Source organism: Megalopta genalis, chromosome 7, assembly GCF_051020955.1.
Source record: "Megalopta genalis isolate 19385.01 chromosome 7, iyMegGena1_principal, whole genome shotgun sequence".
Classification (NCBI taxonomy): Eukaryota; Metazoa; Arthropoda; class Insecta; order Hymenoptera; family Halictidae; genus Megalopta; species Megalopta genalis.
This window is the reverse complement of record NC_135019.1, coordinates 1372167-1400032: the sequence shown is the minus strand read 5'-3', so window position 1 is coordinate 1400032 and position 27866 is coordinate 1372167. Positions and strand designations below refer to the sequence as shown.

The 27866-nt window shown below is 38.9% G+C and overlaps 1 protein-coding gene across 2 annotated transcripts in view; it reads left to right on the top strand.

Moving 5' to 3' along the window:
* LOC117218612 (uncharacterized) overlaps positions 1-27866 on the top strand; it is a 142518-nt gene that overhangs the window by 104487 nt on the left and 10165 nt on the right. For both annotated transcript variants that reach the window (XM_033467142.2, XM_033467140.2), the window contains one exon: positions 22137-22174. In XM_033467142.2, coding sequence (XP_033323033.2) covers positions 22137-22174 — 38 coding nt within the window. The remainder of the gene's footprint in view (positions 1-22136; positions 22175-27866) is intronic.

Below are 27866 nucleotides of genomic sequence, written 5' to 3'. Positions count from 1 at the left end.
GGAGATACGATTAATACATTATATATTATTATAGTTCCCGATTGTCAACAACTATAAAAACTAGAAATAATCGAATAATCGTATCTCCTCTTCCCAAATCGTCCATTTTTGTTTATAAGCTGAGGAACAATTCGGGAGGATTTACCGCATTGGAAATTTCTATTACAGTAATTTCTCCCTAATTCGCGCTCAGATTGCGCACAAAAATGGACAATTTGGGAAGAGGAGATACGATTAATACATTATATATTATTATAGTTCCCGATTGTCAAAAAACTAGAAATAATCGAATAATCGTATCTCCTCTTCCCAAATCGTCCATTTTTGTTTATAAGCTGAGGGACAATCCGGGAGGATTTACTGCATTGGAAATTTCTATTACAGTAATTTTGCCCTAATTCGCGCTCAGATTGCGCACAAAAATGCGACAATTTGAGAAGAAGAGATATGATTATTCTATATTAACTATCTAGAAATGAACCGCGAGGCTCGAATAATCGTATCTCCTTTTCCAAAATTGTCCATTTTTGTGCGCAATCTGAGCGTCGATTAGGGAGACATTACTTCCTTTCACGAACTCGGAGATTATCGGATCGTATCAATGAACAAACACGCGATAGAGCACAGTTTCATAACCGACTGAACAGCACGGACACGCGAGTGCGTTGTAAGGTGTTAATAAATAAGTATAACGGTCGGATCATTCATGGTAGATTCGAATCAAATTAGGTATTCCGAGAACAAGAGGAGATATCGCGACGACAAAAGCCGCGAAACGGCGTAAAATATTCGTAAATAAAGAACGTGCGTTACGTTTCCGATAGCAGCCACGTTTGCTTATGCAACGAAATAAACGTTTCCCCGCGCCTAATATTTGTGAAACAATTTTTCAATTTATCCGGCGGACAGCTTGGAAAAAATTCTGCACGCGCCGCACGATTTTCATGAATCACGGGAGAGAATGTGTCGAACGCTTTCGTCGATTATGTAATGATGAAATGCAACGTATTTAGTTATGGTTTAAGTTATCTAATATCTAATTAAACCGCTAATGAAGCACGTTTGCATATAATGTCTGGAAGGATGGTTATTAAAATCGGTAATGGACGGTTAAAAACTATTTCCCTCGATAAGGTGTTATTTGATGTCCGCGTTGTGTCGTAAATTCACCGAAAAGAGGTTAAAAAGCGATTATTACCTCGCGCGGCTAGATATTAGCTGCTTAATTAAGGAGAAAGTGTCGCAGGATCCTTGTATATCATCGGTCGAACGGAAAAATGTCGAACGACATCGTGTTTCCGTATCGTTTCGCGGTTGATACGGAGGAAACATATATATATATATATATTGGGTTGGCAACTAAGTAATTGCCGATTCGTTCAATGAAATAAAAAATTTCTTTTTACTTGGAACGAAGTTTAATCTGTAATGTATTTTCCACTTTGTTCGACGACCTTTTGCCATCTCTCTGACAACTTGAAAATTCCACGCTCGTAGAAAGTCTGATCCTTTTCGGCCAAAAACTGAGTTAAGTGAGATTTTACAGCGTCATCGTCATTCAAAGTTTTACCACGAAGGGAGTTGTCCAGGGATCGAAATAAGTGGTAATCCGATGGCGCGAGATCAGGGCTATATGGTGGGTGCAACATCGATTCCCAACCAATATCCATGAATTTTTGCCGAGTGGACAAAGACGTGTGCGGCCTAGCATTGTCCTGCTGGAAAATGACACCTTTACGATTGACCAATTCTGCTCGCTTTTCCTTGACCGCTGCGTTCAATTTGTCCAGTTGCTAACATTCACGGATAATAAAAAATAACATAATAATAATAATAATAATTTTATAATATAACATTTACGGATATCATAAAAATGGGAGTGAGAGACATTTATAACTAAAATCGGCAATTACTTAGTCGCCTACCCAATATATACATATCGAACTCATCGTTGAAAAACGCCCGCTGTGTCGCGCCTCGTAATTTATTCGTCGTCGTTTTTTACTTTGCCGGGCAGCGATATCGCGATAATAATTCATTGGAACGGTTGTACAATCGTTGTAACACGCGTTCCCATATGTTTGTACCTAAAACACCTCGCGATAAATTCTCTGTATAATTAATACGCGACACGACAAGTGGTCGTTTTCGATCATCGTCGTACACACGGTGTAGTATCTTATATTTTATCGGTCCAATTGAATTTATTCGCTCGTAGATCATATCGGATAGAAAACCGAAGAGGTGCGAAAAGTATGCGTTGCCTCGAAAATTCGCTCTTACTCGATTATGTAAACGATGCACGTAACAAACGTAATCGGGAAGCGCGAGATCCATCGAATTTATTTGGTTACATCGATCATTTGTAAATTGTGTTGATTAGGAAACCGTGTGTCTGCGAATTACTTGCATATATCGTTTCGAATTCGGTTAATAGAATAAATAATAACATTTTAAGAATAAATAAATAATATCTGACAAGAATCTGTCCGAAAATCTGCGTACATTCGATTAAGTAAATAACCTGCATGCAATTAATATGTTAAACGAACAACTTTTACGTAATGAAATCACAAAATACAGAGTTTGAAACCATAAATTCTCGATCGATTTATAATTTATCGATTTTAAATTATATCTAACAAGAAAGTATCCGAAAATCTGCCTACATTCGATTAAGAAAATGACCTGCATGCAATTAATATGCGAAACGAATAATTTTTGCATAATTTAATCACAAAATACAGATTAATATCACAAATTCGATTAATTTATAATCGATCAGTTATACGATTCCGTTTAATCAATTGTCTCTCAAGTGAAATTCGCCAGTTAGCAAAGAATTCTCCGTGGATTCTGACCTTCTGATTTTAGGAGGCTTTCTGATTGACCTTGAGCCGCTGCTTGAAATTCCAACGTCGTTGTCCGCGAGCATCTTGTTAGAAAAATCCCGTGGGCCGTGTCCGTTCGAAAGTGGAAGTTCGAGATACACGCGGGAATTCAGATGTGTACCGTTGATAGCGAAAGTACCATCGAACGCATACTTTTGATGTCGAAACGTATTCTGAACCAGGTGCGCGGCTTAACCGCATTGCCAAGGCCAATCTCACCGAACGACAAAGAGGACAAATAAAACGTCAATGGCAACCGAACCTGATATTGATAGCCTACAATCGAATGCATGTTACTTTCATCTCGTCGTTGATTCGTTACAATCGTCATTACCGAACGATCGTACGTACAGTAAATTCTCTCGAATTTAGCCTTCAGCATTTAAACAAAAATTTGGGAAGAGTTTTTTTGGGAAGATTTTTGTAGCAATCGCGGTATAGCAATTTATGACAATCGGTAAATGTAAGAACGATTGTACAAACTGACCGTCAATTAGGGAGAATTTACCATACTTATAAATACATTTGGCTGGAAATAAATTTATTTACAGGAGTTATTAGAAATGTCGACTTTTTACAATCGTTTTTTCATATAAAGAAAAAATATGTGTTAGAAAACACCGAGGATGGTATTTCAAGGTTTTTGATGGTATTTAAGATGGTATATAAGAACGATTGCGCAAACTGATCGTCAATTAGAGAGAATTTACTGTAATTATAAATACATTTGGCTGTAAATAAATTTATTTACAGGAATCGCTCGATAATCGTTCTTTGATATAAAGGAAAAATATGTGTACCGTTAGAAAATACCGAGGATGGTATTTCAAGGTTTTCCTACGGTATGTGTATCGGCGATTCGAACGCGTTGATGTGCTCTTTCGCTTTCGAAAGATGGTTTGCAGCTGTTACAAGCAACGCGAGCGAGCAATCAGCGATATCGAAAGCTATGCACTTTTACCGATTATCAACAACTGTAAAAACGAGGCGCAAGACTCGAATAATCGTACCTCCTCTTCCCAAATTGTCCATTTTTGTGCACAATCTGAGCGCCAATTAGAGAGACATTAATGTATTACGCGAACGATTCGACTTACAGTAATGTCTCCCTTACTGACGCTTAAACTTTGTGCACAGAAAGTCTCTAATTGACGCTCAGATTGTCCACAAAAATGGACGATTTTGGAGAAGGAGATACGATTGTTCGAGCCTTGTGGCTCGTCTGTTATAGTTATCGATTATCAAAAATTATAAAAACGAGGCGCAAGACTCGAACAATCGTACCTCCTCTTCCCAAATTGTCCATTCTTGCTTACAAGCTGAAGGAAAATTAGGGAGAAATTTATATAGTACAAAAGAAATATTCGGCGTGCTTTGTGATAATCGAAAAAGATTTCTTCAACTTCGTCAACGTCTCGATTTTCGCGTTACGAACGATCGGTCACACCGATCGAGAATTCTTTCGCTGTAATTTCGCAACGGATAGACATTTTTGCCTCGGAAAGAAATGCTGTGCATTTTTCAAGCATAGCCGAACGAGCCGATAAACTTGCGGAACGATGCGAGAAACAGTTTTCTTCGAGCACCGAGCATTATTATTCACTCACCGAGAACGCGGTTTTAAAAGATTTCTTCGGTCTCGATCGATTCGTTCTCTTTTCCCGGCGACATAATCGCGAATTGAGATGTTGTAATTTGAAAAAAAGTCGCCGCGCGCGAACACCGCCGACCGAAGAAATTCGCTCCGAAGAAATTCGGAGCGCTTAACAAACGGTTCCTTTTTCCGTTACGGAAGATCGACGTTTATTTCGGCCGTAACATCGGAGGCCGGACCAACTCGAGCGCAAACTTTCGAACTCACCTAGGAAATGAATAATAAAACGAAACGCGAACGAACGAACGGTCGCGTTTAATTGAAATTTATCCCCGCCGAATTCTAATTAAGTCGCTCCCCCCGAACAGAATGCCGTCGATCTGGGCCATAATTGGCGTGATTACACGGGCAGAAACGGAAGAAACGAAGAAACGGAAATCGTGGCCAGTTTTATAAACATTTGACAGACGGCGCTCGGCAAAAAGGCGGCGTGCAGCTAAATATTTTCCAACGACCGGAGTATTAATTAAGAAGTCCATAAGATTACTTGCGGACGGCGTCTTAAACATTTCACGGTAGACAAGCCGTTTCCGCAATTCGTTGCTCGATTTATTTACCGGCAAATCAATTCGCGAAACCGGCAAATCTTGATCGCGTATAGTCCCGAGCCGGGTAGTTTACCCAACGGTATCGATCGGTCGATCTGTGCTCTCTGCGCCGGGCCACGGAAGCCGGGCGCATCCGATCGTAGATAACGAGCGATGTTATCCGTTGATATAACATCGGGAATTATGGCCGCTCGAGCGCCGATACGGTTCACTTGATCTCGCCGTGCCTCAAATTCGATTCTGCCGCGAAAGTCGTCGGATAATTAGAAAGTATGGCCCGCCCGCGATCCTTTACGATTATTATTGTAAAACCGCGAACCGCGGCGTTTCCCTTTAGTTTACGGAGAAATCAAATCCATTAAATTGTCGAACCGTCCCGCTATTATCCGATCGAAAGCTATCGATTAGTTCTATCCAAGAGGTATTTCTCGATCGTGATTGGTTCGCTTCGCTTTTAGCGAGCGAGTCAATTTCTCGGCCGCTTTCGCGACAGAAGAATTCCATATTTTTGCCACACGTGATCTCGCTGTCGTCGAAATTGCTTGTTCGGTCGCCACACAATGATCGGTACATGAACTGGTTTAAATGGCTGGAAAATGGCTGAAAAGTGGCCTCTATGCGTTGCTTCTATCGACTACCTTTCCGGGCCTAAGTGCGATAAAATATTGCCCGGACGGCCAGCTTCTGTCCATTTATCGAATCACCAACACGGATGGAGTAATAACTACATTTCTATTACAAGCTATCCGCTTTCTTAACGCCTCTGTTTTTATACACTAAGTGCACCATTTCGTGTTGGGACTGTTTCTGTATTATAATATATATTATATAATATTGTTATATAATATTCTGTATTATAATATATATCATATAATATTATTATATAATATTCTGTATTATAATATATATCATATAATATTATTATATAATATTATGTATTATAATATATATCATATAATATTATTATATAATATTCTGTATTATAATATATATTAATATATATTACATTACTGGTATCGCTATATACAGGATGTCCCAAAAATGTCTCGCAATCCGAAAGTAGGGGATTCCTGAGGTCATTCGAAGCAACTTTTTCCTTAGCGAAAATGCAATCCGCGGCTTCGTTCACGAGTTATTAACGAAAAACAGTGACCAATCAGAGGCGAGATCATTTGGCGCGAGACGGCCGAGCCAATGAGCGGAACTGGGCTCCGTGCACTCGTTGGCTGGGCCGCCGCGCGCCAGCCGAGCTCGCCTCTTATTGGTCAGTGTTTTTCGTTAATAACTCGTAAACGAAGCCTCGGAGAACATTTTCGCAAAGGAAAAAGTTGCTTCAAATCACCTCAGGAATCTCCCATTTCCGTATTACGAGACATTTTCGGGACACCTTGTATATTATATATTGCTCTGTTACTGTTACTGTATGAAAAATGATAAAACGATTTAGTCAGATTTCGTACATCTTAACGTTGCAATTAATCGAGCTCGGAACCACGTATCTAAGATTTTGTGATTTTTAATAACTTGCAAGTGTTTTTCTGGAACTAGTAGAAGTCAATTCACATGTTCACACGAACGCGTGTCGTAGAATTTATATCACTGCAATATGAATACCGTAGGACACGCTCGAATAAGTGAATTTACTCAGTGATATTTACAGAAATGATCTTTTTCTAACCTTACGGCGATCTTAAAGGCGGCAAGACTTCTATGCAAAGTAAAAGTTATCCGCATTAATTGCAAAACGCGGCGGCAACCGTGTGCAGGTACATTTATTTCTCTCGTGATTAAACGTTTTCGCTATTTTGCATTCGATCTACTCGTTTATCTCGCAAACGCATAAAGTCCAGTCGTTAATGACACGCGGTAATGCGCGTCTCTTTCGATCATTAACGGCTCAATTGATGCATCTTCTGATTTAAATGATGATATTCAGAGTCTCGGGGCACTCTATCTTCGAGTTCTCCAAACGTCGTTAATAACATTCTAGAATGTTTCCGGATGAAAGCGAACGAACGAACGAACGAACGAACGAACGAACAAAACGAACGAACGAAACGAACGATAGAGAGAAGAAGCGGCGAGTGAAAGAGCCGAAGTACGATCGCCGGGATTTTTCCCTTCGAGTGAAAGTTCCTGATTGGACCCTCGCGCACGCCATGATAAATTAAACGAAAGTTTAAGTCGTCACGATCCCTAGGAGACGATCGCTACCTCGTGTGCCGCGCCGCGCCGCGCAGCGCAGCGCAGCCGACGATACGCGAAGCCAGAAGCCGGAGCTAGAACTTTTATCCGGTTCACCCGAGCACTCGTAGAATACCCGGCTTTCCTGCGAGCATACCGCGGATCTTTGTGCGAAATAAAAAATTTCCTGCATCGATTGCAAGAAAACAGTAGCACATGCGCATTCGATTCTACCTCTAATCGTTTCAACAAGTCGAAAATACAGTTGCGTGCAGAATTGTAGGCTCAAAGTTACTTTTACGTTGTTGCTGATATCTAAATGAGAATTATACAGAATACCGTATTTTTATATTTATATTTTGTATTATTTCTAATATAATGTCACTGAATTAAATTAAATGAAACTAAATTGAATTGAAATCAATTGGACTGAATTTAATTGAATTTGAACTTAATTGCACTTAATTGAACTGAATTGAACCGAATTGAACTGAATTGCATTCAGTTGCACTAAATTGAACCGAATTGAACTGAATTGCATTCAATTGCACTAAATTGAACCGAATTGAACTGAATTAAATTGAACTGAATTGAACTGAATTTAATTGAATTGCACTGAATTGCACTGAATTGCACTGAATTACATTCGATTGTACTGAATTGCATTTAATTGTTCTGAATTGCACTAAATTGCACTAAATTGAACCGAATTGAACCAAATTGAACTAAATTGAACAGAATTGAACCGAGTTGAACAGAATTGAATCGAATTTAACAGAATTGAGCCGAATTGAACCAAATTGAACCGAATTGAAACGAATTGAACAGAATTGCACCGAATTGCACTGAATTTAACTGAATTAAATTAAATAACGAGTGAAAAGTGTCTAATCTCCTAAAAAGATATCGAAGATGAGCATCTTAATAAAAAAATAAAATTATAAGAACAAGGATAATAAATTTAGAACATTGATCACGAGGTTTTTTAAACGATCGAACTACACCATTCGTACATTGCTCTAATCATTTGGTCTTAAATGTCTCGGACTCGACATATACGTATCTACAATCTGCAAACAAGAACATTTTCCGCGGCTGAATTGTTTCGGTAGATAACCGAGTACTCGGTTAACCGGGTATCTCATAAGTCACGGATCTACCCGAAGCGGCTCGAAACAGCTCGAAACAGCGTGCACTGCAGCGATGCTATGCCAAGCCGGATGCTTTCACTCTCGAGAAATATTTTCGAGGGACGAGATCCTCCCTCTCTTTCTCTCTCTCTCCCTTCCTCTCTGTTTCTCTTCCTCTCTGTTTCTCTCCTCTTACCTTTCTCTCTGCTTCGCTCTTTCCTCGACGCTACCCGCGCAACGCGGAACGTCCTTTTCGATGCGGCGAAGGTGTGGCCGCAGACTCCCACGTTCTCTCGCGAGCAATTCCCATGATGCCGAGCCGGGCCTCCGTTAGTGTTGCGCATCGATGAGCCTTCGGCTTTCCGCGATTCGCGGTCAACATTGTTCACCTCGATCCGCGAGAAATATCTTCTATCGCGTAAGGTCAATTGTACCTGCGTGCATCCACGCTCCTTCAAACACGGCGGCGTTCTTCGCGTCTTTTATCGACGAATGCTCCTCACATTTTCGGTCGATTCTTTTCTTCTTAACCCCTCGGACTATGATTTCGTTGGCAGCTACGATAATTATCATTCATCTTGAATAATTTTCCTAACTAGATCGAGGCAATTTTTGCTGTTCGCGCGGCATCGTTCATTTTCTTTCCTGGAATATGATAATATTGGTTTGGCAACTAAGTAATTGCCGATTTGTTCAATGAAATAAAAAATTTTTTTTACTTGGAACGAAGTTTAATCTGTAATGTATTTTCCATTTTGTTCGACGACCTTTTGCCATCTCTCTGACAACTTGAAAATTCCACGCTCGTAGAAAGTCTGATCCTTTTCGGCCGAAAACTGAGTTAAGTGAGATTTTACAGCGTCATCGTCGTTAAAAGTTTTACCACGAAGGGAGTTGTCCAGGGATCGAAATAAGTGGTAATCCGATGGCGCGAGATCAGGGGTATACGGTGAGTGCAACATCAATTCCCAACCAATATCCATCAATTTTTTCCGAGTGGACAAAGACGTGTGCGGCCTAGCATTGTCCTGCTGGAAAATGACATCTTTACGATCGACCAATTCTGCTCGCTTTTCCTTGACCGCTGCATTCAATTTGTCCAGTTGCTGACATTCACGGATAATAAAGAATAACATAATAATAATAATAATAATAATAATTTTATAATATAACATTTACGGATATCATAAAAATGGGAGTGAGATACATCTATAACTGAAATCGGCAATTACTTAGTTGCCAACCCAATAGATCGAGGCAATTTTTGCTTCTCGCGCGGCATCGTTCATTTTCTTTCCTGGAATATGATAATAGAAGAATCGAATTTTCTTTCGATTTACATCTTCAAAATTCTTGCCAATTTTCTTGACAGTTTTGTGCTCGATCTTTCGTCAGAAGTGCTCAAAAGCACCGGCTCAGTCGTCAGTGACCAATTCCAGTCGTTTAAAATTGAGATACAAATCGATTGAGATCGAACGATCGGCGTCGATTGACAAATTTTTTTGACAACACAGGTTGTCACCAAACGCGTCGCGCGATGGTTAAAGATTTGCATTATTAAAGCGTGATATATTACAGAAAGCGACTAATGACCATTTTATCGTGGCCACCTGGAAGCGTCACGTAAAATCTGCGCGACGTTCAGCGTGTTAACGCGTTAACTGCCGCATCGGTGTCCATAAAAGACGCATAAAATCAGGACAACTTGTTTAATAATATCACGGGTAGAAAGAGCAAAAGATTTATTATCGCAATTACTTTTGTAATCCTCTTACATCTCGTAGATTCTGACACTAGGTCTTATCTTACTTTCTCTAGATCCTGTAACGAGACCAAATTTTCCGGTTTGTTAACGAAATTGTGTCAGTAATCGTATAAAATAGCCGTGAAAAATAGTTCATAGAAGTCATCGAGTTCTTAGCTATCTTACATAAAACAATAAATGAAATTGATTAATTTAATTTCCAGCGGTGTACAAGGTTCTTTTCGTTTACCGATCTTTTTGTAACAGAGAAAAATACACGAAGTACGCACATAACCTGATTCCATTCCGTAGTCTCCTATTAAAAACTTTCACATATGTATCTTTTTACGAACCGAAATAATACAAAACGATACAGGATAGTGTTTATTCGGTTTTCTTACCGATCAAGCATTTTCTACGCTTCGGTGTAAGACAGCGATCGTGTCATTAAAAATTTAATACGGTCCAATGTCGAGAAATGCCGTTCTACCAGACGATTCTATAGATTATAGAAAATCATCGGTATACCATTTTGTTGATGTAACTACGATTGTTGCATTTCACTTGGCGAAAACATAAAATGGAAATCGCTTGTGCGATGATCCGATGTTATCTTTTGTTTAGCGAATCGTATCTTGAACCAAAGTTCACTCTATATTCGAGAAAAGCATAGGAAAGTGGCTATTAATACTATGCTGTTCGCAGATCTTAGATATGATTCTTTTGTTTGACGCCGGCATAATATCTTGGAAATTTTAGATTTAAAAAAAGATGTCGAAGATGGCGGTAATATAAATTCGTAATATTAAGATATGTCATCCAAGAATTTTCGCACTTAATTCTTAGTTAAATAAGCACAATGCTATAATTAGTTTGCTGATTTTAACACCCAAGAAATATAGTTCAAATGTTATTTCAGCTTTTTAAAATGACACCAAAGTGGTACCACCGGCATACAACAGATAGTTTTTGCATGACATAGTGTTAATATATTGGGTTGGCAACTAAGTAATTGCCGATTTCAGTTATATATGTCTCTCACTCCCATTTTTATATCCGCAAATGTTATATTATAAAATTATTATTATTATTATTATGTTATTTTTTATTATCCGTGAATGTTAGCAACTGGACAAATTGAATGCAGCGGTCAAGGAAAAGCGAGCAGAATTGGTCAATCGTAAAGGTGTCATCTTCCAGCAGGACAATGCTAGGCCGCACACGTCTTTGTCCACTCGGCAAAAATCGATGGATATTGGTTGGAAATTGATGTTACACCCACCATACAGCCCTGATCTCGCGCCATCGGATTACCACTTATTTCGATCCCTGGACAACTCCCTTCGTGGTAAAACTTTTAACGACGATGACGCTGTAAAATCTCACTTAACTCAGTTTTTGGCCGAAAAGGATCAGACTTTCTACGAGCGTGGAATTTTCAAGTTGTCAGAGAGATGGCAAAAGATCGTCAAACAAAATGGAAAATACATTACAGATTAAACTTCGTTCCAAGTAAAAAAGATTTTTTATCTCATTGAACAAATCGGCAATTACTTAGTTGCCAACCCAATACAATTGCATGCAAAAGTTCCCAGGAAGAAAGAGTTTTCATTTCACGCAATGGAAGCGGCATGCGAATTGTTTCAATTAATTTCGATCGCGCCGATAAAGCGAGAGAAGGAAAATAGTGTAACAAATAAATGCTGTTTTTATTGTGCGAAGATTGCCTTCAACGATTCCTCGAGATTCACATTGTTGAACGCGGAAAAATTCTATCTAGACAGAAATTTTGTGCACATCCATTGTTCACGTTTCTTTCATTTCGGAGTTACTTTGAATGTGTTTGCGCAACCGAGGATTGCAACAATGTTTAACATTGCGATGGTACACGCTTTCTAAAATTGCCGGTTGCAACGTTACGATTTTTCGAAAAATTTCGTGGAGATAACGATCGTATCTGATTGAAACAATTTGTACATACGAATTGTCTATTAGCAACCGGATAATACTTACGAAAATTTCGATTATGAATTGGAGCATTGGCTTTCGGAAAATGCGTTTAATTATATGTAATTGGACAGCAGTATTTGTTTCTCGATATAGTTGAATATGCATACCTCGAACGGTGTTAAACAAAATGATCTTATCTACGTTTGTTACGTCCTATTCCGCCATTATAATTCTAATTAGATTTCTTCTGCTTCTATCTATTATTATTAATATTCTTCTTCTCCTTCTTCTTCTTTTTATTATTATTAATATTCTTCTTCTTCTTCCTTTTATTATTATTAATATTCTTCTTCTTCTTTTTTTTATTATTATTAACATTCTTTTTCTTCTTCTTCTTCTTCTTCTTCTTCTTATTATTATTATTATCACTGTTATTATTACTACTACTATTGTTGTTACATCACTTATTATTATTAATGCTATATCGTATACCAACGTCATTCTACGATCTTCACTTATTGTATATCATCGTCATTCCATTATCTTCTTATCGAATATTCTGAAATCTTCAAAACTCTGACTTTACTATACTAACCTTATGACTTGTGGTGTCCCATAATTATGTTAATATTCGGAAAGGAGCGATTCCTCAGGTCATTCGAAGCAACTTTCTCCTCAGCGAAAATGCAATCCGCGGCTTCGTTTACGAGTTATTAATGAAAAACGCTGGCCAATGAGAAGCGAGATCAGCTGGCGCGTGACGGCCGAGCCAATCAGCGGAACTGGGCTTCGTGCGCTCGTCGTGGCTGGGCCGCCTCGCGTCGGCCGAGCTCGCCTCCCATTGGTCATTGTTTTTCGTTAATAACTCGTAAACGAAACCGCGGATTGCATTTTCGCTGAGGACGAAGTTGCTTCAAATGACCTCAGGAACCCTCCATTTCCGGATCACGGGACATTTTTGGGTCAGAACAAGAACCCTCACGTATCTTAGAAAACTCTTCCATTATATCATAACGACTTCATTCATAAACATTTCACTAAACTAATCATGTATCGTGATATCGTAATTGTTCCATTACGTCCGTTGGAAAGGGCACGAACCACGAATCACAGCCATCGAATAATTGATCCTCGCACAATTTATCAACGCGACCGAGCGCAATTCTAAGCACACAGCTGAACCCTGAGAAGTCGGTACACGCAACCCAAACGAGAGAAGTGCTCCGAAACGCATCGATTCACAGTGACAAGATCCTCGCCAGCTGGCCGAAGATTAATGAAATCGTATGCAATTAAATGGCGCGGCGGCGCCCACGTTTCGGTGAATAAATGCATATTATCGTCGCGGTTACGCGGGTCTTCCATCGTCGGTGCACTTTCAATTACACCGACTGCCCCCCACCACCGTGCCGATGTGTCGCTGATTCCCGATACTGGGTATGGTAGTGCCGCACGAACTTTGCGATCACGATGATTGGAATTAACGAGGTAGTCTCGCGCCTGCAAACCTTAGTTCCTGGAACACACCGCGTCCGTCACCCGAGATGCAACCGTTCCCGACTAAATTACCTTTCGAAATCGAGGATTCGGGATGTCGCCGCCATGGGGTGCTCGTCTCATTAACGTTTATCGGTGGAAAACCACGAGCATGCCGCTTCTTATATGGTGCCAATTTATTGCACCACCGCAATTGCGGAAATACTGCACCCAGATCCTGGAAAGAAAAAAAGATTATTGTGCATTCGGTGGTTTCTTCGATCGAGTCTTTGATAAGGAGAACGGCGACCTCGACGTTGCGACGTGACGACGTTGCCCGGTGCTTGACTTTTCGTTGTTCTCAGCCCAAATTTTGCTCAAAGTTGCATTATGTGCAACAGGCAGTTATTAACACGTTGACTGCCGCGTCACCCGTATTCGGGTGACAGCAAAAGTTCTCATCGGGCCACGTCACCCGGAATTCGGGTGACGCTGATTCGACTACTTACAAAGGATCTCCGAAAATATTTGGACAAATATTCTACAGGAGGTAACAAAACTATCGAATTCTTATAAAAATGGTTTATTAAAACAATTATTCGCAGTGTATGACATTAAAACATTCTCTGCAAAGTTGAGGTTGATCGGGACAGCTTGGACAAAAAGTTGTTGGCTTTTTCAGATTTGCTCGTCCATTTCGTATCTTTTATTCGAGCTTTTATTTGAACCGTAGCTTCCTCGGTATCGTCAACATTTCTTTCTTCTTCCAAGACCAATTCTCGTAACATCTCGTCGATAGTATCTTCGTAACATTCGTCATCGCTAAGATTGCATTTATCGGTATCCGAATCAGAATCCGACGATGTAATTCTATTTATGCTCCTCCTTCTGGTCAATCCGATCTCTTTCCCATCAGTATTTTTCTCGCAGTAATAGGTACCTTGCATTACGCTTTTCAATGAAATTTGTGCTCCCGGAGATGCGATATTTTGAGAAAAATAAATGTTCAAGTGAAAGAATAATATACAGGGTGTCCCAAAAATGTCTCTCAATCTGAAAGCGGCGGGTTCCTTGGGCCATTCGAAGCAACTTTTCCCTTTACAAAAATTTTCTCCGAGGCGCCGTTGACGAGTTATTAACGAAAAACAGTGACCAATAAGAATCGAGTACGGCCGACGCGAGGCGGCCCAGCCAACCTGCGCACGAAGCCCAGTTCCGCTTATTGGCTCGGTCGCCTCGCGCCAGCCGAGCTCGCCTCTCATTGGTCACTGTTTTTCGTTAATAACTCGTTAACGGAGCCTCGGAGAACATTTTCGCAAAGGAAAAAGTTGCTTCGAATGATCCGAGGAACCCGCTATTTGCAGATTACGAGACATTTTTGGGGCACCCTGTAATATAGCACCAGCTGTCAATTTATTCGCCCATAATTCTCATTTTCTCCGTCAAAGTTCTCCTTCGTCGAGAAACCGCAGTAATACCTACGCTGCCCTAGCAAGTGCAGAAGCGAGATAAGTTGAAGCAGCGAGCGGCATGAAGGACGCTCGTGTAAAAATTAGTTGAACGCGGCGACGGAATGTGTAATCGAATGAAGGCGTGGAGGCCCGCGGTACATCACAGAGACAAACTGTCGGTTCCCGTTGGCAGACAGACGGCCGCGCGCTGCTTTGAAATTGTAATGGTACCGCGAACGACATAATCAAATCGCAAATCAAACCGGATTCTTATGAGCGTATCTGCACACCGACGAGGAAGTGATTACCATCGCTCGAAATACGAAACTCTCTCGTTCCTTTTTTCGCCCTGGGTCGCAACGGGAAAGGTACTCGCCTGATATTACGTACCCACCGCGAAGCCAGAGGGGCGGGGGAGGAGGAGGAGGAGGAGGAGGAGGAGGAGGAAATTTGTGCGCGGACGATTGAAATCGTGGATTAGGCGCTTCCTACTTTCAGATCTTTTCGAAAAATACCGTGGAAACCGCGGACATTCACGTCCACCTAATACGCCGCGTAGCCGCGGCCGCTTTAACGAGATGTTTGCGAGCGGGACGGGACCGTCTTGTTGCGAGCGATACTCCGCCAATATTTTACCAGCGAACGGTGAACGGCGAGCCACGGCCGGCCGTTTAAAATCGCCATTCACGGATAATGCTCTTGTCGCCTGTTTAATTAATACACCAACGATTTACATATTAAGTGGCAAGTCTACCTTTGTTGCTTCCATATCCGGCGAACGAAGTTGCCCGGAGTATCCTTGCTACTGTAAGTTACGTCTTTTCTCGCTACTATTTCTTCGTTCGGGTGCTGTATTTTTTATCTGTGTCAAAACGAGTAAACCGTGCTGGTATAAATTTCCTGGTAGCGCGCTTAGTTGCGACCGAATGTCTTCAATGCGTCGGAAAATAGATCCGATCCAAGGAAAGTCTGTCGCATTTATATAATATAATATATTTATATAAATATATAATTATATAATTATATAATAATATAATAATATAATATAATAATAATAATAATATAATAATCTATAATAATAATATATAATATAATAATATAATATAATATAAATATATAATTATATTTATATAAATATAATATAATATATTTAAATAATAAATTTATTCAATTATATAAATCCAATTTACATAAATTAGATTCTTCTGCTACGGAGATCTGGGAATGAAACGAGTGAACGAGGACATATGCGAAACAAAAATTGTCTCGTTCTATATTTACGAAAAAAATTGTTTCGAGAGAAACCGCATCGTCTACAATATTCTGCAAAAACTACAGAGGAAATCCTTTTTTCCCCGGAACAATCAAGAGAGCCTTAATGCCAATGATCCTCGAATGTCACGCAACTTTCCATACATACATACGTACGTATGTGTGCGTCTTATTAAGTCGTTATAGCAGCGCGCCGAGCGTCGGTTTTTATTTGCGGTAAACCGAGGCCGGGGACAATGATAAAACCTGGTCTCCGGTTTTATTCCGAGGAACAATGGTGTAAACAATGTTGAGAGCCCGGCGCGCGTTTCCATTGGGATGATCCTCATTGTTGTCGACTTCGGAAGGTATCATTGAACGACGACGACGGGGACTACCGTCGCGCCGTGGAAGAAGAGAAGTTACTTGCGCATAGCCGAGGAGGTAACGCGTCACCAGTGCCTTATTACTCAAGTGCATACGATACGGGGACAGAATACATAGCTTTCGACATCGCTGATTGTTCTCTTGCGCGGACGTTGTTTGTAACAGGCTGCAACCCATCTTTCGAAAGCGAAGGAGAATATCGACGCGTTCGAATCGCCGATACACATACCATAGAAAAGCCTTGAAACGCCATCCGTCACGGTATTTTCTGAAGGCGCATTTATTTCTTTCCCTTTATTTTAAAGAACGATTTTAACACTTCCACGACCGCGCTAGAAACCTCAAAAAATTGCATAAAATTAAAATATTTCATTCGATTAAACAAAAATTATGAAGCAAACTTATATGGCATCAACTACTTCTTTAGCATTGGTACCTCTTGCAAATCTTAATAGAATTAAGCAATCATTTTTAATTTTTCATTAATTATCAATTCGGTCGTCAATCGACGGCATTTAAATCGGGGAGATCTCCCCGATTCCTGTAAATAAATTATTTACATCCAAATGTATTTATAAGCATAGTAAATTCTCCCTAATTGACGATCAGCTTGTACAATCGTTCTTGTAGTTACCGATTGTCATAAATTGCTATATTGATTGCTATAAAAATCTTCCCAAAACAAGCTTTTCCTAAATTGTCCATTTTGTGTTGTCCGTCACGGTATTTTCTGAAGGCACATTTAATTCTTTCCCTTTATTTCAACCTTTTGCACTCGAAGCAATTTTAACTGTAAATATAAAATCATGTGTCTGACTTATAGTATTTTTATTTTATACGACAAAATGCATTCTATGCATATGAAATCGACTCTTGGGACTCGCACAGCAGTTACTCTTAATAATTTTTTAGATTCGTACTTTGTTGATATAAAATTTATCTTAGGAACGAGATATAATAAATTTTAGTGGTGCCTCTGAGTCACCACTCGAGTGCAAAGGGTTAAAGATAGTGTCTATCATCCTAGAGTTGAATAATAAATTCGAACGGCGAACGCTTGCATGATGCGTTCCTTTCTAAACGCGTTTTTTCGCAGCTTCCAATGCCAAAAGAAGGATAACACTGGAAAAATCATAGTCGCCGTAGCGTGACGATGAGACCGAACAAGAAATCCTTCTTGTCACGGATTCAGGTATTTATATATTCCGGCATCACGTGAAAGCTTTAACTACCGTAATTTCTCCCGGAAATATCAAATTTCGAGTTGCTGTGAATTTCCATGTGTTAGTCTCACGCTTATGAGATTTATTGCTACGTCGATCATAAGGTTCGATGGAAGATGACACAAAATGGTCTGTTTCGCGAATGAATGGTGATGTGGCCTCCGAATTGCTTTCGAATCGTGTCATGAGGCCTCCGAATTGTCTTCGAATTGCTTTCAAATTGCTTTCAAATTGCTTCCAAATCGTGTCATGTGGTCTCCGAATTGCCTTCGAATAGTGGCATGTGGCCTCCGAATTGCCTTCGAATCGTGTCACGTGGCCTACGAATTGCCTTCGAATCGTGTCAGGTGGCCTCTGAATTGCCTTCGAATCGCCGATTGCTCCGAGTTTCTATAAAAACGAGTCGCGAGGCTGGAAGAATCGCGTCTTAGTATTCTCAGATCTGCCGGTTTCGATTCCAAGCTCCGAACATCTCTGGGAGAAATGATTAAATTGTAATTAGATCGGCTCGTGAAGCGAAAATAATTTGCCTTGAATTTCGAAGCTCGCGAACTCTCTCTCTCTCTCGCTCTCTCGTTCTCTCTCGCTCTCTCGCTCTCTCTCGCTTCCTCTCGGCCTCTCTCTCGCGCGCGCTCTCTCTCGCTCTCTTGCTCTCTCTCGCTTCTTTTCGATCTCTCTCTCTCCCACTCTCTCCCGCTCTCCTGCGCTCTCTCGCGCTCTCTTTCGCTCTCCCGCTATCTCGCTCTCTCGCTCTCTCGCGCTCTCTCGCTTCCTCTTGGTCTCTCTCTCGCGCTCTCTCTCTCTCGCTTCCTTTCGGTCTCTCTCGCTCTCTCGCTCTCTCGTTCTCTCTCTCTCTCTCTCTCTCTCTCTCTGTCTCTGTAAAAAGGCGGCGAATCGCGAGGAGAAAATGCGAGAGGCGAATTCGAAATAGTCTCGACCGTGTACGTATGCGCCTTGTCTCGGAAACTGTACTTGACAGCGGTACCAAGGGGACGACCGCACGACCGCTTTTAACTTTGAGACACGTTCTTCAAAGATCCACGATGATGTCGCCGCCTAAACGTTTGCGGCCTGTCATCGCGGTAATTGACTTTCTCCTCCGACAGCTCCAATAGGGAACCGCCGCTGTCTTTCTAGTCTGATAGATTACGTTAATTAATTCACGCCCGTTCCGAGCGGCTCGATGCAGCTGGAATAAGAAAAAAAAAGGAAAGAAAAAAGAAGGAACATTGAATTTTTTTCAACGACGTTTTAATCCGATATTATCACCTTTAAACGCCTGCCTTTTCTTTATCGTAATAAACGCCGGCGATAGTTTCGAACGCACGGCGTTTCGTAATTAGCGGACGGGTCTAATCCCACCGAGTCCTTGCGATTCTAATTAAAATATTTTTACCTATAAAATAACTCGAATCGAACGTTATCCTGGAAATGTCCGAGCTCCGTTCTTGCTCAATAAACCACGATCGTTTCGAGCGTTTGACGTTTATACAGACATTAAGACACTATTACACGTGAATTACCGTTTGTCTCTTGCTCAATGAACAACGGATCATTAGAATATACGATGCGTATTACGAACATCATAAATTTCTTAATTAACAGATACTTCAATGCCTCGAATTCCTCCGAGAATCATGCGACTCGGGTTTAACGGTTTTATCTCTTCCCACGCTTATCTTTTTTCTTCTGTTTCCTTCTTTTCTTTCGGTTATTTTTATTTTATTTCTTTTTTTATTCGCGAAGCATGGTCTCGCGTCGCGTCGGACGAACGATGAGGTAATACGCGAGCAATTTATAGTATTGCGTACAATAATAAAGCGCGGTGCAATTGCGCCGATGGCAGGCATAATCGCGGCTGGTTATCTGGATTGCGGTTCGCGACGTGCACAGTTGTTGGAAAATTACACGCACGTGCAAGAAATTATTGTAAATTCGTTTAATAGATACTTGCATTATTCGAACGGCGAATAATGTTGTAGTTAGGCTGGCGATGCTTGCCAGTTGCGATTTTCATAACCGTTTGATGAAGAATAAAATCAGAGGAAATATCTGCTCGATTGACGAACAGTGTCCTTGCGGTAAGAATAAAATAACTGGATCGCGGATCTTTAGACTCGTTTCGATTTAACCGTGGACTGTTTTATGAACAGCTGGACGACGAACAAAGTCGATTTACCAAGTGGAACATTCTTTGTGCGAAAGAGACGGAGAAAAGTGTAAACAAAAAATTAATAGAAAAGTAGAATGAATTTAGAAGATGTTCGAGTACTATAAATGTATAAAAAACCGCAGTCTAAAAATCAAGAACAGTATTCATTTTTACAATATTTCGAATCAGTTCTGTACGAAATTTAGCTTAATCAAAAATTGCGTTAAAATCGATCTATAATTACTCACAAAATTGAGAGTACACCAAGTGCTATAAATGTATAAAAAACCGCGGTCTAAAAATCAAGAACAGTATTCATTTTTATAATATTTCGAATCAGTTCTGTACGAAATTTAAGCTAATCAAAAATTGCGTTAAAATCGATGTATAATTACTCACAAAATTGAGAGTACAACAAATATTATAAATGTATAAAAAACCGCGGTCTAAAAATCAAGAACAGTAATTAGTTTTATAATATTTCGAATCAATTCGGTACGAAATTTAAGCTAATAAAAAATTGCGTTAAAATCGATCTATAATTACTCACAAAATTGAGAGTACACCAAGTGCTATAAATGTATAAAAAACCGCGGTCTAAAAATCAAGAACAGTATTCATTTTTATAATATTTCGAATCAGTTCTGTACGAAATTTAAGCTAATCAAAAATTGCGTTAAAATCGATGTATAATTACTCACAAAATTGAGAGTACAACAAATATTATAAATGTATAAAAAACCGCGGTCTAAAAATCAAGAACAGTAATTAGTTTTATAATATTTCGAATCAATTCGGTACGAAATTTAAGCTAATAAAAAATTGCGTTAAAATCGATCTATAATTACTCACAAAATTGAGAGTACACCAAGTGCTATAAATGTATAAAAAACCGCGGTCTAAAAATCAAGAACAGTATTCATTTTTATAATATTTCGAATCAGTTCTGTACGAAATTTAAGCTAATCAAAAATTGCGTTAAAATCGATGTATAATTACTCACAAAATTGAGAGTACAACAAATATTATAAATGTATAAAAAACCGCGGTCTAAAAATCAAGAACAGTAATTAGTTTTATAATATTTCGAATCAATTCGGTACGAAATTTAAGCTAATAAAAAATTGCGTTAAAATCGATGTATAATTACTCACAAAATTGAGAGTACACCAAGTACTATAAATGTATAAAAAACCGCAGTCTAAAAATCAAGAACAGTATTCATTTTTATAATATTTCGAATCAGTTCTGTACGAAATTTAAGCTAATCAAAAATTGCGTTAAAATCGATGTATAATTACTCACAAAATTGAGAGTACAACAAATATTATAAATGTATAAAAAACCGCGGTCTAAAAATCAAGAACAGTAATTAGTTTTATAATATTTCGAATCAATTCGGTACGAAATTTAAGCTAATAAAAAATTGCGTTAAAATCGATGTATAATTACTCACAAAATTGAGAGTACACCAAGTACTATAAATGTATAAAAAACCGCAGTCTAAAAATCAAGAACAGTATTTAGTTTTATAATATTTCGAATCAATTCGGCACGAAATTTAAGCTAATCAAAAATTGCGTTAAAACCGATGTATAATTACTCACAAAATTGAGAGTACACCTTTTTAAACGTAAAAACTTTTTAAAAACTGGACTGAATGATTTGAATTGTTTTTTTAGGTGATAAAGGGATTAGTCTGCTAGACGATGATTAAAATTCCCTTTTCTTAATTTTGCTATTACTCGGGATGACAAGTTAAAAAAGTTAAAAAGACAAGAGTTTTTTCTTTTTTCTTTTTTGTTATTCCAAGTAATAGCAAAATTTTAACAAAGCATTTACGTTATGTGTGTAGGTACTTATTTATTGTATTTGTTATGAATACAAGCATTTATTTATTGTGTATAAGCATTTTGGTTCACGTTCCGCTATCATCTAAAACAAATTCAAGTCACTCAGTCCAGTTTTAAAAAAGTTATTGCGTTTTAAAAGCAGTGCCTGGTATTTTAAGTATAAATATTTTGAGTTATTGCGTCTTGCAAAAAATCGATGACGTCGATTCTCCGACTAAAGAGATCTGTGTTCGTTGTTTCAGATGGTGCACCGGTGCCGGCGGATGCTGTTCAACACGAGGTAAGCAGGACAAAATGAATAAAACCGAATGAACGATGGCGTGCCGATCTTAAATGTCTATCCTTGCAACGAGAATGTCCAGTACGTGATTTATACCGAAAGGAACAGGGAACTGTATTATTATTTTCAGTGGGCTAAATTGTAAAATGTGTTTACATTCTCCGCGGGTACTAAACCGGTGAGAGGAATTGTTGCGTGCACTGTTATTGTTCTTATTATTATTGTACGGACATATCGTAGGAAAACAGTTTATTACCCAGCGATCGTAAAAGTAATTTTTGCCTGGCGCAGATATTGTCGGGAGCTATTTATCTCTAACGATGCAGTTAATATCTTGCTTTCAATTTTTTTTTAATCAGCTCTCCAACAGCGATAGAAATTTTATTCGTAGCAAATAAAGCAAAAAATTGTATCGGGCGACATAACCTCGCCGATTTCCTTATTATTCTAATGGAACTGTGGATTCCACGAATTCATGTCAATTTATTTAAATATAATAATATATTTAATTATATATACTATAATATATTTATATTATATATTATTAGCGACATAACCTCGCCGATTTCCTTATTATTCTAATGGAACTGTGGATTCTACGACTCCATATCAATTTGTTTAAATATAATAATATATTTAATTATATACACTATAATATATTTATATTATATATTATCAGCGACATAACCTCGCCGATTTCCTTATTATTCTAATGGAACTGTGGATTCTACGACTCCATATCAATTTGTTTAAATATAATAATGTATTTAATTATATACACTATAATATATTTATATTATATATTATCAGCGACATAACCTCGCCGATTTCCTTATTATTCTAATGGAACTGTGGATTCTACGACTCCATGTCAATTTATTTAAATATAATAACATATTTAATTATATATACTATAATATATTTATATTATATAACATTATAATAATATATTAATTGAAATTATATATTTAATATTTTAATATAAATTAAAATAACGCGATTAAAAGTTACTTTAACCGATGACAAATTATGCAGAATGATTTCACGCAATATTTAAAACAAGATTCGTATCGTTTCGGAAAGTCATAAGTTAAAAGACGTTGATTTTTATGCATTTAAGGCTATTTTAAGATTCTCAGAATTATGGCAGATCGTCGAAAGAATTTTATTCGCTCTCGAAAAATCGCATTGTCTCCGGTTTTACGATCCCTAGCCGTAACAATCGCATTTTACATAAAAATCTGCGTTCTGGAATTAATATTGCAAGTACACGGTCAGTGTGTACTGAAATGACTATACTTTCTTAGGAACTGTTTCGTGCCTGCGGTGCGACCATATTGTTTATCGTTCCCGTCGCTCGGTGCATCGACCTTTTTCTATCGTCTTATTTAAAGAGACGTTCATTATGAAAGAAGATAATAACGTCTATTAAAAACGAGCTCATTAACTCTTTATGTAACGCACCAGACACGGTTTCGGTTATTCCGGCGTAATGGTTTCCTGTCAAAGTAAAGTAAGAGTAAAGCTGCATCGCGTCTCGCCGTGCTCGGAGAAAAATCGGCATCGAAAGAATCGTTTTCGAAGATGATGAAGTAACGTGCCACGTAATGTTCTAAACCGTCGCGTATGCAATTATCATTAGGCGCGATAGGATCGAAACGTTATTAACGCGTCCGCGCAGAGTTCGAACGCGGTCTCTATTTTTCACGTGGCAAGCTTAAAGAAGCGGCCAATAATACACGGTAGCGTTATAAAGTACCGTTGACCCCGTACACTTTAAAACGTGCACTTTCATTTCTCACGTTAATTCGTCCACTTATCTTGTAATCATAATTTTGCGTATTTAAGACAAGCATTGCGACACGTTCGAAGACGGCCGAGAGATTTCGCACTGTTTAGGAACGAAATTATTTGTGATAAAAAGAAAGATTTACGCAATATTGTACCAATTGGTTTCCCGTTTTACCAAAAAAGGAACGAAAATTATTATTGAGGAACGAAATTATTTATAATAAGAAGAAATATTTACATAACACTATCATTTGATCTCCAGTTTTCCCAAAAAAGGAACGAAAATTATTATCAAGGAACGAAATTATTTATAATAAGAAGAAATATTTACACAACATTATCATTTGATCTTCAGTTTTACCAAAAAAGGAACGAAAATTATTATGAAGGAACGAAATTATTTATAAGAAGAAGAAATATTTACACAACACTATCATTTGATCTCCAGTTTTCCCAAAAAAGGAACGAAAATTATTATCAAGGAACGAAATTATTTATAATAAGAAGAAATATTTACACAACGGTATCATTTGGTCTCCCGTTACGAGACTAAAGAAGATAAAAAAAAGATACATACGTGTTCAGCATCGAAAAAATTAATTAGCAGTGCATCGTTCAAATTAATTTCGCGTACGCTCAAATTTATTTTCAGAGATTATTATTAGATTATTAATATATCATCCAATAATCTATTAGAGATATAGAGATTATTAATATTACATAGAGATTATTAATATATCATCCAATAATCCATCTATTAGCAATATAGAGATGACTAATATTACATTATTATTAAATTATCTCCAATTATATTATTCGAGAACAGCGGTAACTGTACATAGCAACTGCTTAAAACCGCGTGCATTGTATAATCGACGTCGCGCCGATCCGATTGTCAGAAGAGACGCGTACATTTTTAGCGGTTCGAAAAATTGATTGGCCGGCTATTAATCATTGTTACGGTACGATGACAGTCTCGATGCGTGTCAGAACTAATGTATTATGGAATAGGCCGATATCCCACGATAATTCGAAGAGTCTTAGTACACTTCGCCCGAGGATTCGCTGGCCACTTTCGCGTCCATCGTTTGTAATAATGCCTCGGCGTTTCGCGAAGCATTATTATTTCGCTCCACGTATATGTCCGCCGTATATCGTCTACCCTACATATCCAGCAGGTCGGTAGACTGATTGTCCTTAATACAGATATAATTTATACGCCGGTAGGGGAGAATAGTGCGCCGCGCGCAGCTAATTGGATTTCCCTGCATACAAATGTTGAGTTAATATAATAATCATCGGCGCGCGCGTTCCACGGCTTGCGCGAGCACGCCGCAAGATTAATTTGCGTTCTGTAATCGCGCGCTAATAACAGCACCTTTTCTTTACTTCTGCGATCTGCCGTTGCTCATGATCCATCTTCTCGTGTCCTGCATCACGCTCCGTCTGGAAAAGATTTGCCGGGAGATTTGTCGTGATTTTGATCTCGTTCGCGAGCGAACAGACCCTTTCACTCGTTACTTCGTTGCCTTTCCACGATGATTAGGCGAATAAACGTCGCGATTAGAAGTAAGGAAACTCCTTTGGGGCATTTTAGAAGCGGGGCCAATTAATTGTGATTTGATAGTGAGTTTTGATCCTGCGTTACGTTCAATTTGTAACAGCCGGGTAAAGGTGTTTAATATGAAAACGATTTTGCTTTAAATATCGTAATGTTCGATTAACCCCTTAACGCACAGTTTTTTAAAAAAAAAACCGGCCAAAAAGATCAATTTTTGGTGGAGAATTTTGATATACTGCGCTTTTGTTCCATGGAAAAAGGCTATATTTCATAAAGGCTTATATATCATGTAAATGATAAATATCAATAAAATGATTTTTTTTCTTTGCTTTCACATTGTTATTTTCGATTCTCGATTATATTCGAGTGTGAAAAATTATAGCAACATAAAATACAACGCAGCTCGAACTATCTCGAGTGTGCACAGTTTGGCCTGTTTAGCGCGCTCGAATTAACTCGAGCGTACAAGTTAAGGGGTTAAAGACGTTCTTATTAACAGCGGATGCACGTTTGAAAAGTGAAAGGAAATATTTTTTCTTGCTTTTTTATTCGTACGTTGGGCGTATAAAATTCGTTTCTTCGACACAAATCGATAGCATTCCTGGAAACAATTATACAATTGTATAATTTGTTGTACATTTGTATAATTTGTATAATTTGTATAATTTGTATAATTTGTATAATTTGTATAATAATTGTTTACGTGTAATATAATCGAACTCCAAAAATGTTTCGCCGATTATTTTACAAATGTATTCGACGAATATATCCATTTTTGTCGAACTAAATAATAAATTTAAAATCACAAAAATAAATAATTTAAATTTTCGATCGTTTCGTTAAAGTTTACAGAAAACTGGTGTCTCTAGAAGGCGTGGCTCGAAGAATATCTTGACAAAAGTTGACGAATAAAATTCCAGACGATTTCAAACGTGAAAAAAGAATCATATTTTCGAACTCGGAATCTCGGCGAGCCCGCGATTTATATCATATCCGCGAATTATACAGTGTGTCCCAAAATGTCTCGCAATCCGAAAATGGCGGGTTCCTCGGATCATTCGAAGCAGCTTCTTCCTTTACAAAAATGTTCTCCGAGGCACCGTTAACGAGTTATCAACGAAAAACAGTGACCAATAAGAATCGAGTACGGCTGACGCGAGGCGGCCCAGCCAACCAGCGCGCTAAGCCCAGTTCCGCTCATTGGCTCGGTCGCCACGCGTCAGTCGAGCTCGCCTCTCATTGGTCACTGTTTTTCGTTAATAACTCGTTAACGATGCCTCGGAGAAAATTTTTGTAAAGGAAAAAGTTGCTTCGAATGACCCGAGGAACCCGCCACTTTCGGATTGCGAGACATTTTTGGGACACCCTGTAGATGTCCGGTCACGATGGCAGATATCGATCCACCATCGCGGGACTTCCATTCGAGCATAATTGGCACGAGAAATTCCTCGGGACGGTGAAAACGCGGTAATTGAAATCGGCCGAAGGACGGCGCGCGAATAATTTACGGGCGACATTTTCCGTTATCGTGATCACGGTCAGAATCGTTGAGACCGAATCGTGCTCGTCTCTTATTACACGGCGCGACGACTCATCCATCACGTTCGTTTAGCAGAGCAGAGGACGCTGCTCGTTGTCTGCGCGGATCTCCGGGCAACACTCTCCCATAGGGTCATTCGCGAAAGAACGCACGAATACATTAATTCCGACGTCCGTTTGCCGGAAAATGTTATGCGCCTCATTGATTTACAACCGTTTCTACATCCGTAAATCGGCTCGAACGTTGGCCGGCGTTACCTTTACACCACCGGTTCTTCGGCCGTGGTTGGCTTCGTCGCCGCACGTAACAGAACGCGATGGCGCATAAATTTTCGTTTCCACTCGTAAATTGACGCCGACGGTCTGCCTTCGCCGTAGGAAGACATCTGTGCCATCGATAATGTGGCAAAAATGCGGGATTCGCGTGAAATGCGAGCCAAGACCGCGGCGCATCGCATCCGTTCAGAAGAAGAAGAGAAATTAACCAGACACAGAAGAACATGATTAAAGATTCCAAGAATGTCGGTAATAAAATTGTTTTATTCGATTGTAATTATACTTTAGGCTATATTGCAAGCAGCTGTAATTTGAAATTGATCTCTCGGCTGTAATCGTTTTTAGAAAGTGAGACAGTCGTAGTGAGGCAGCGAAATACAATATGCGATATAGAGAACGGAGGTGCATTTTTTTTAAATTGATTACTCTCGGTATTTAGAATGAAATTGAAGGAGCACAAGAATAATATAATTTTGTTAAGAGACATGTATGTATATAAATATTTAAATATGTATATAAATCTCA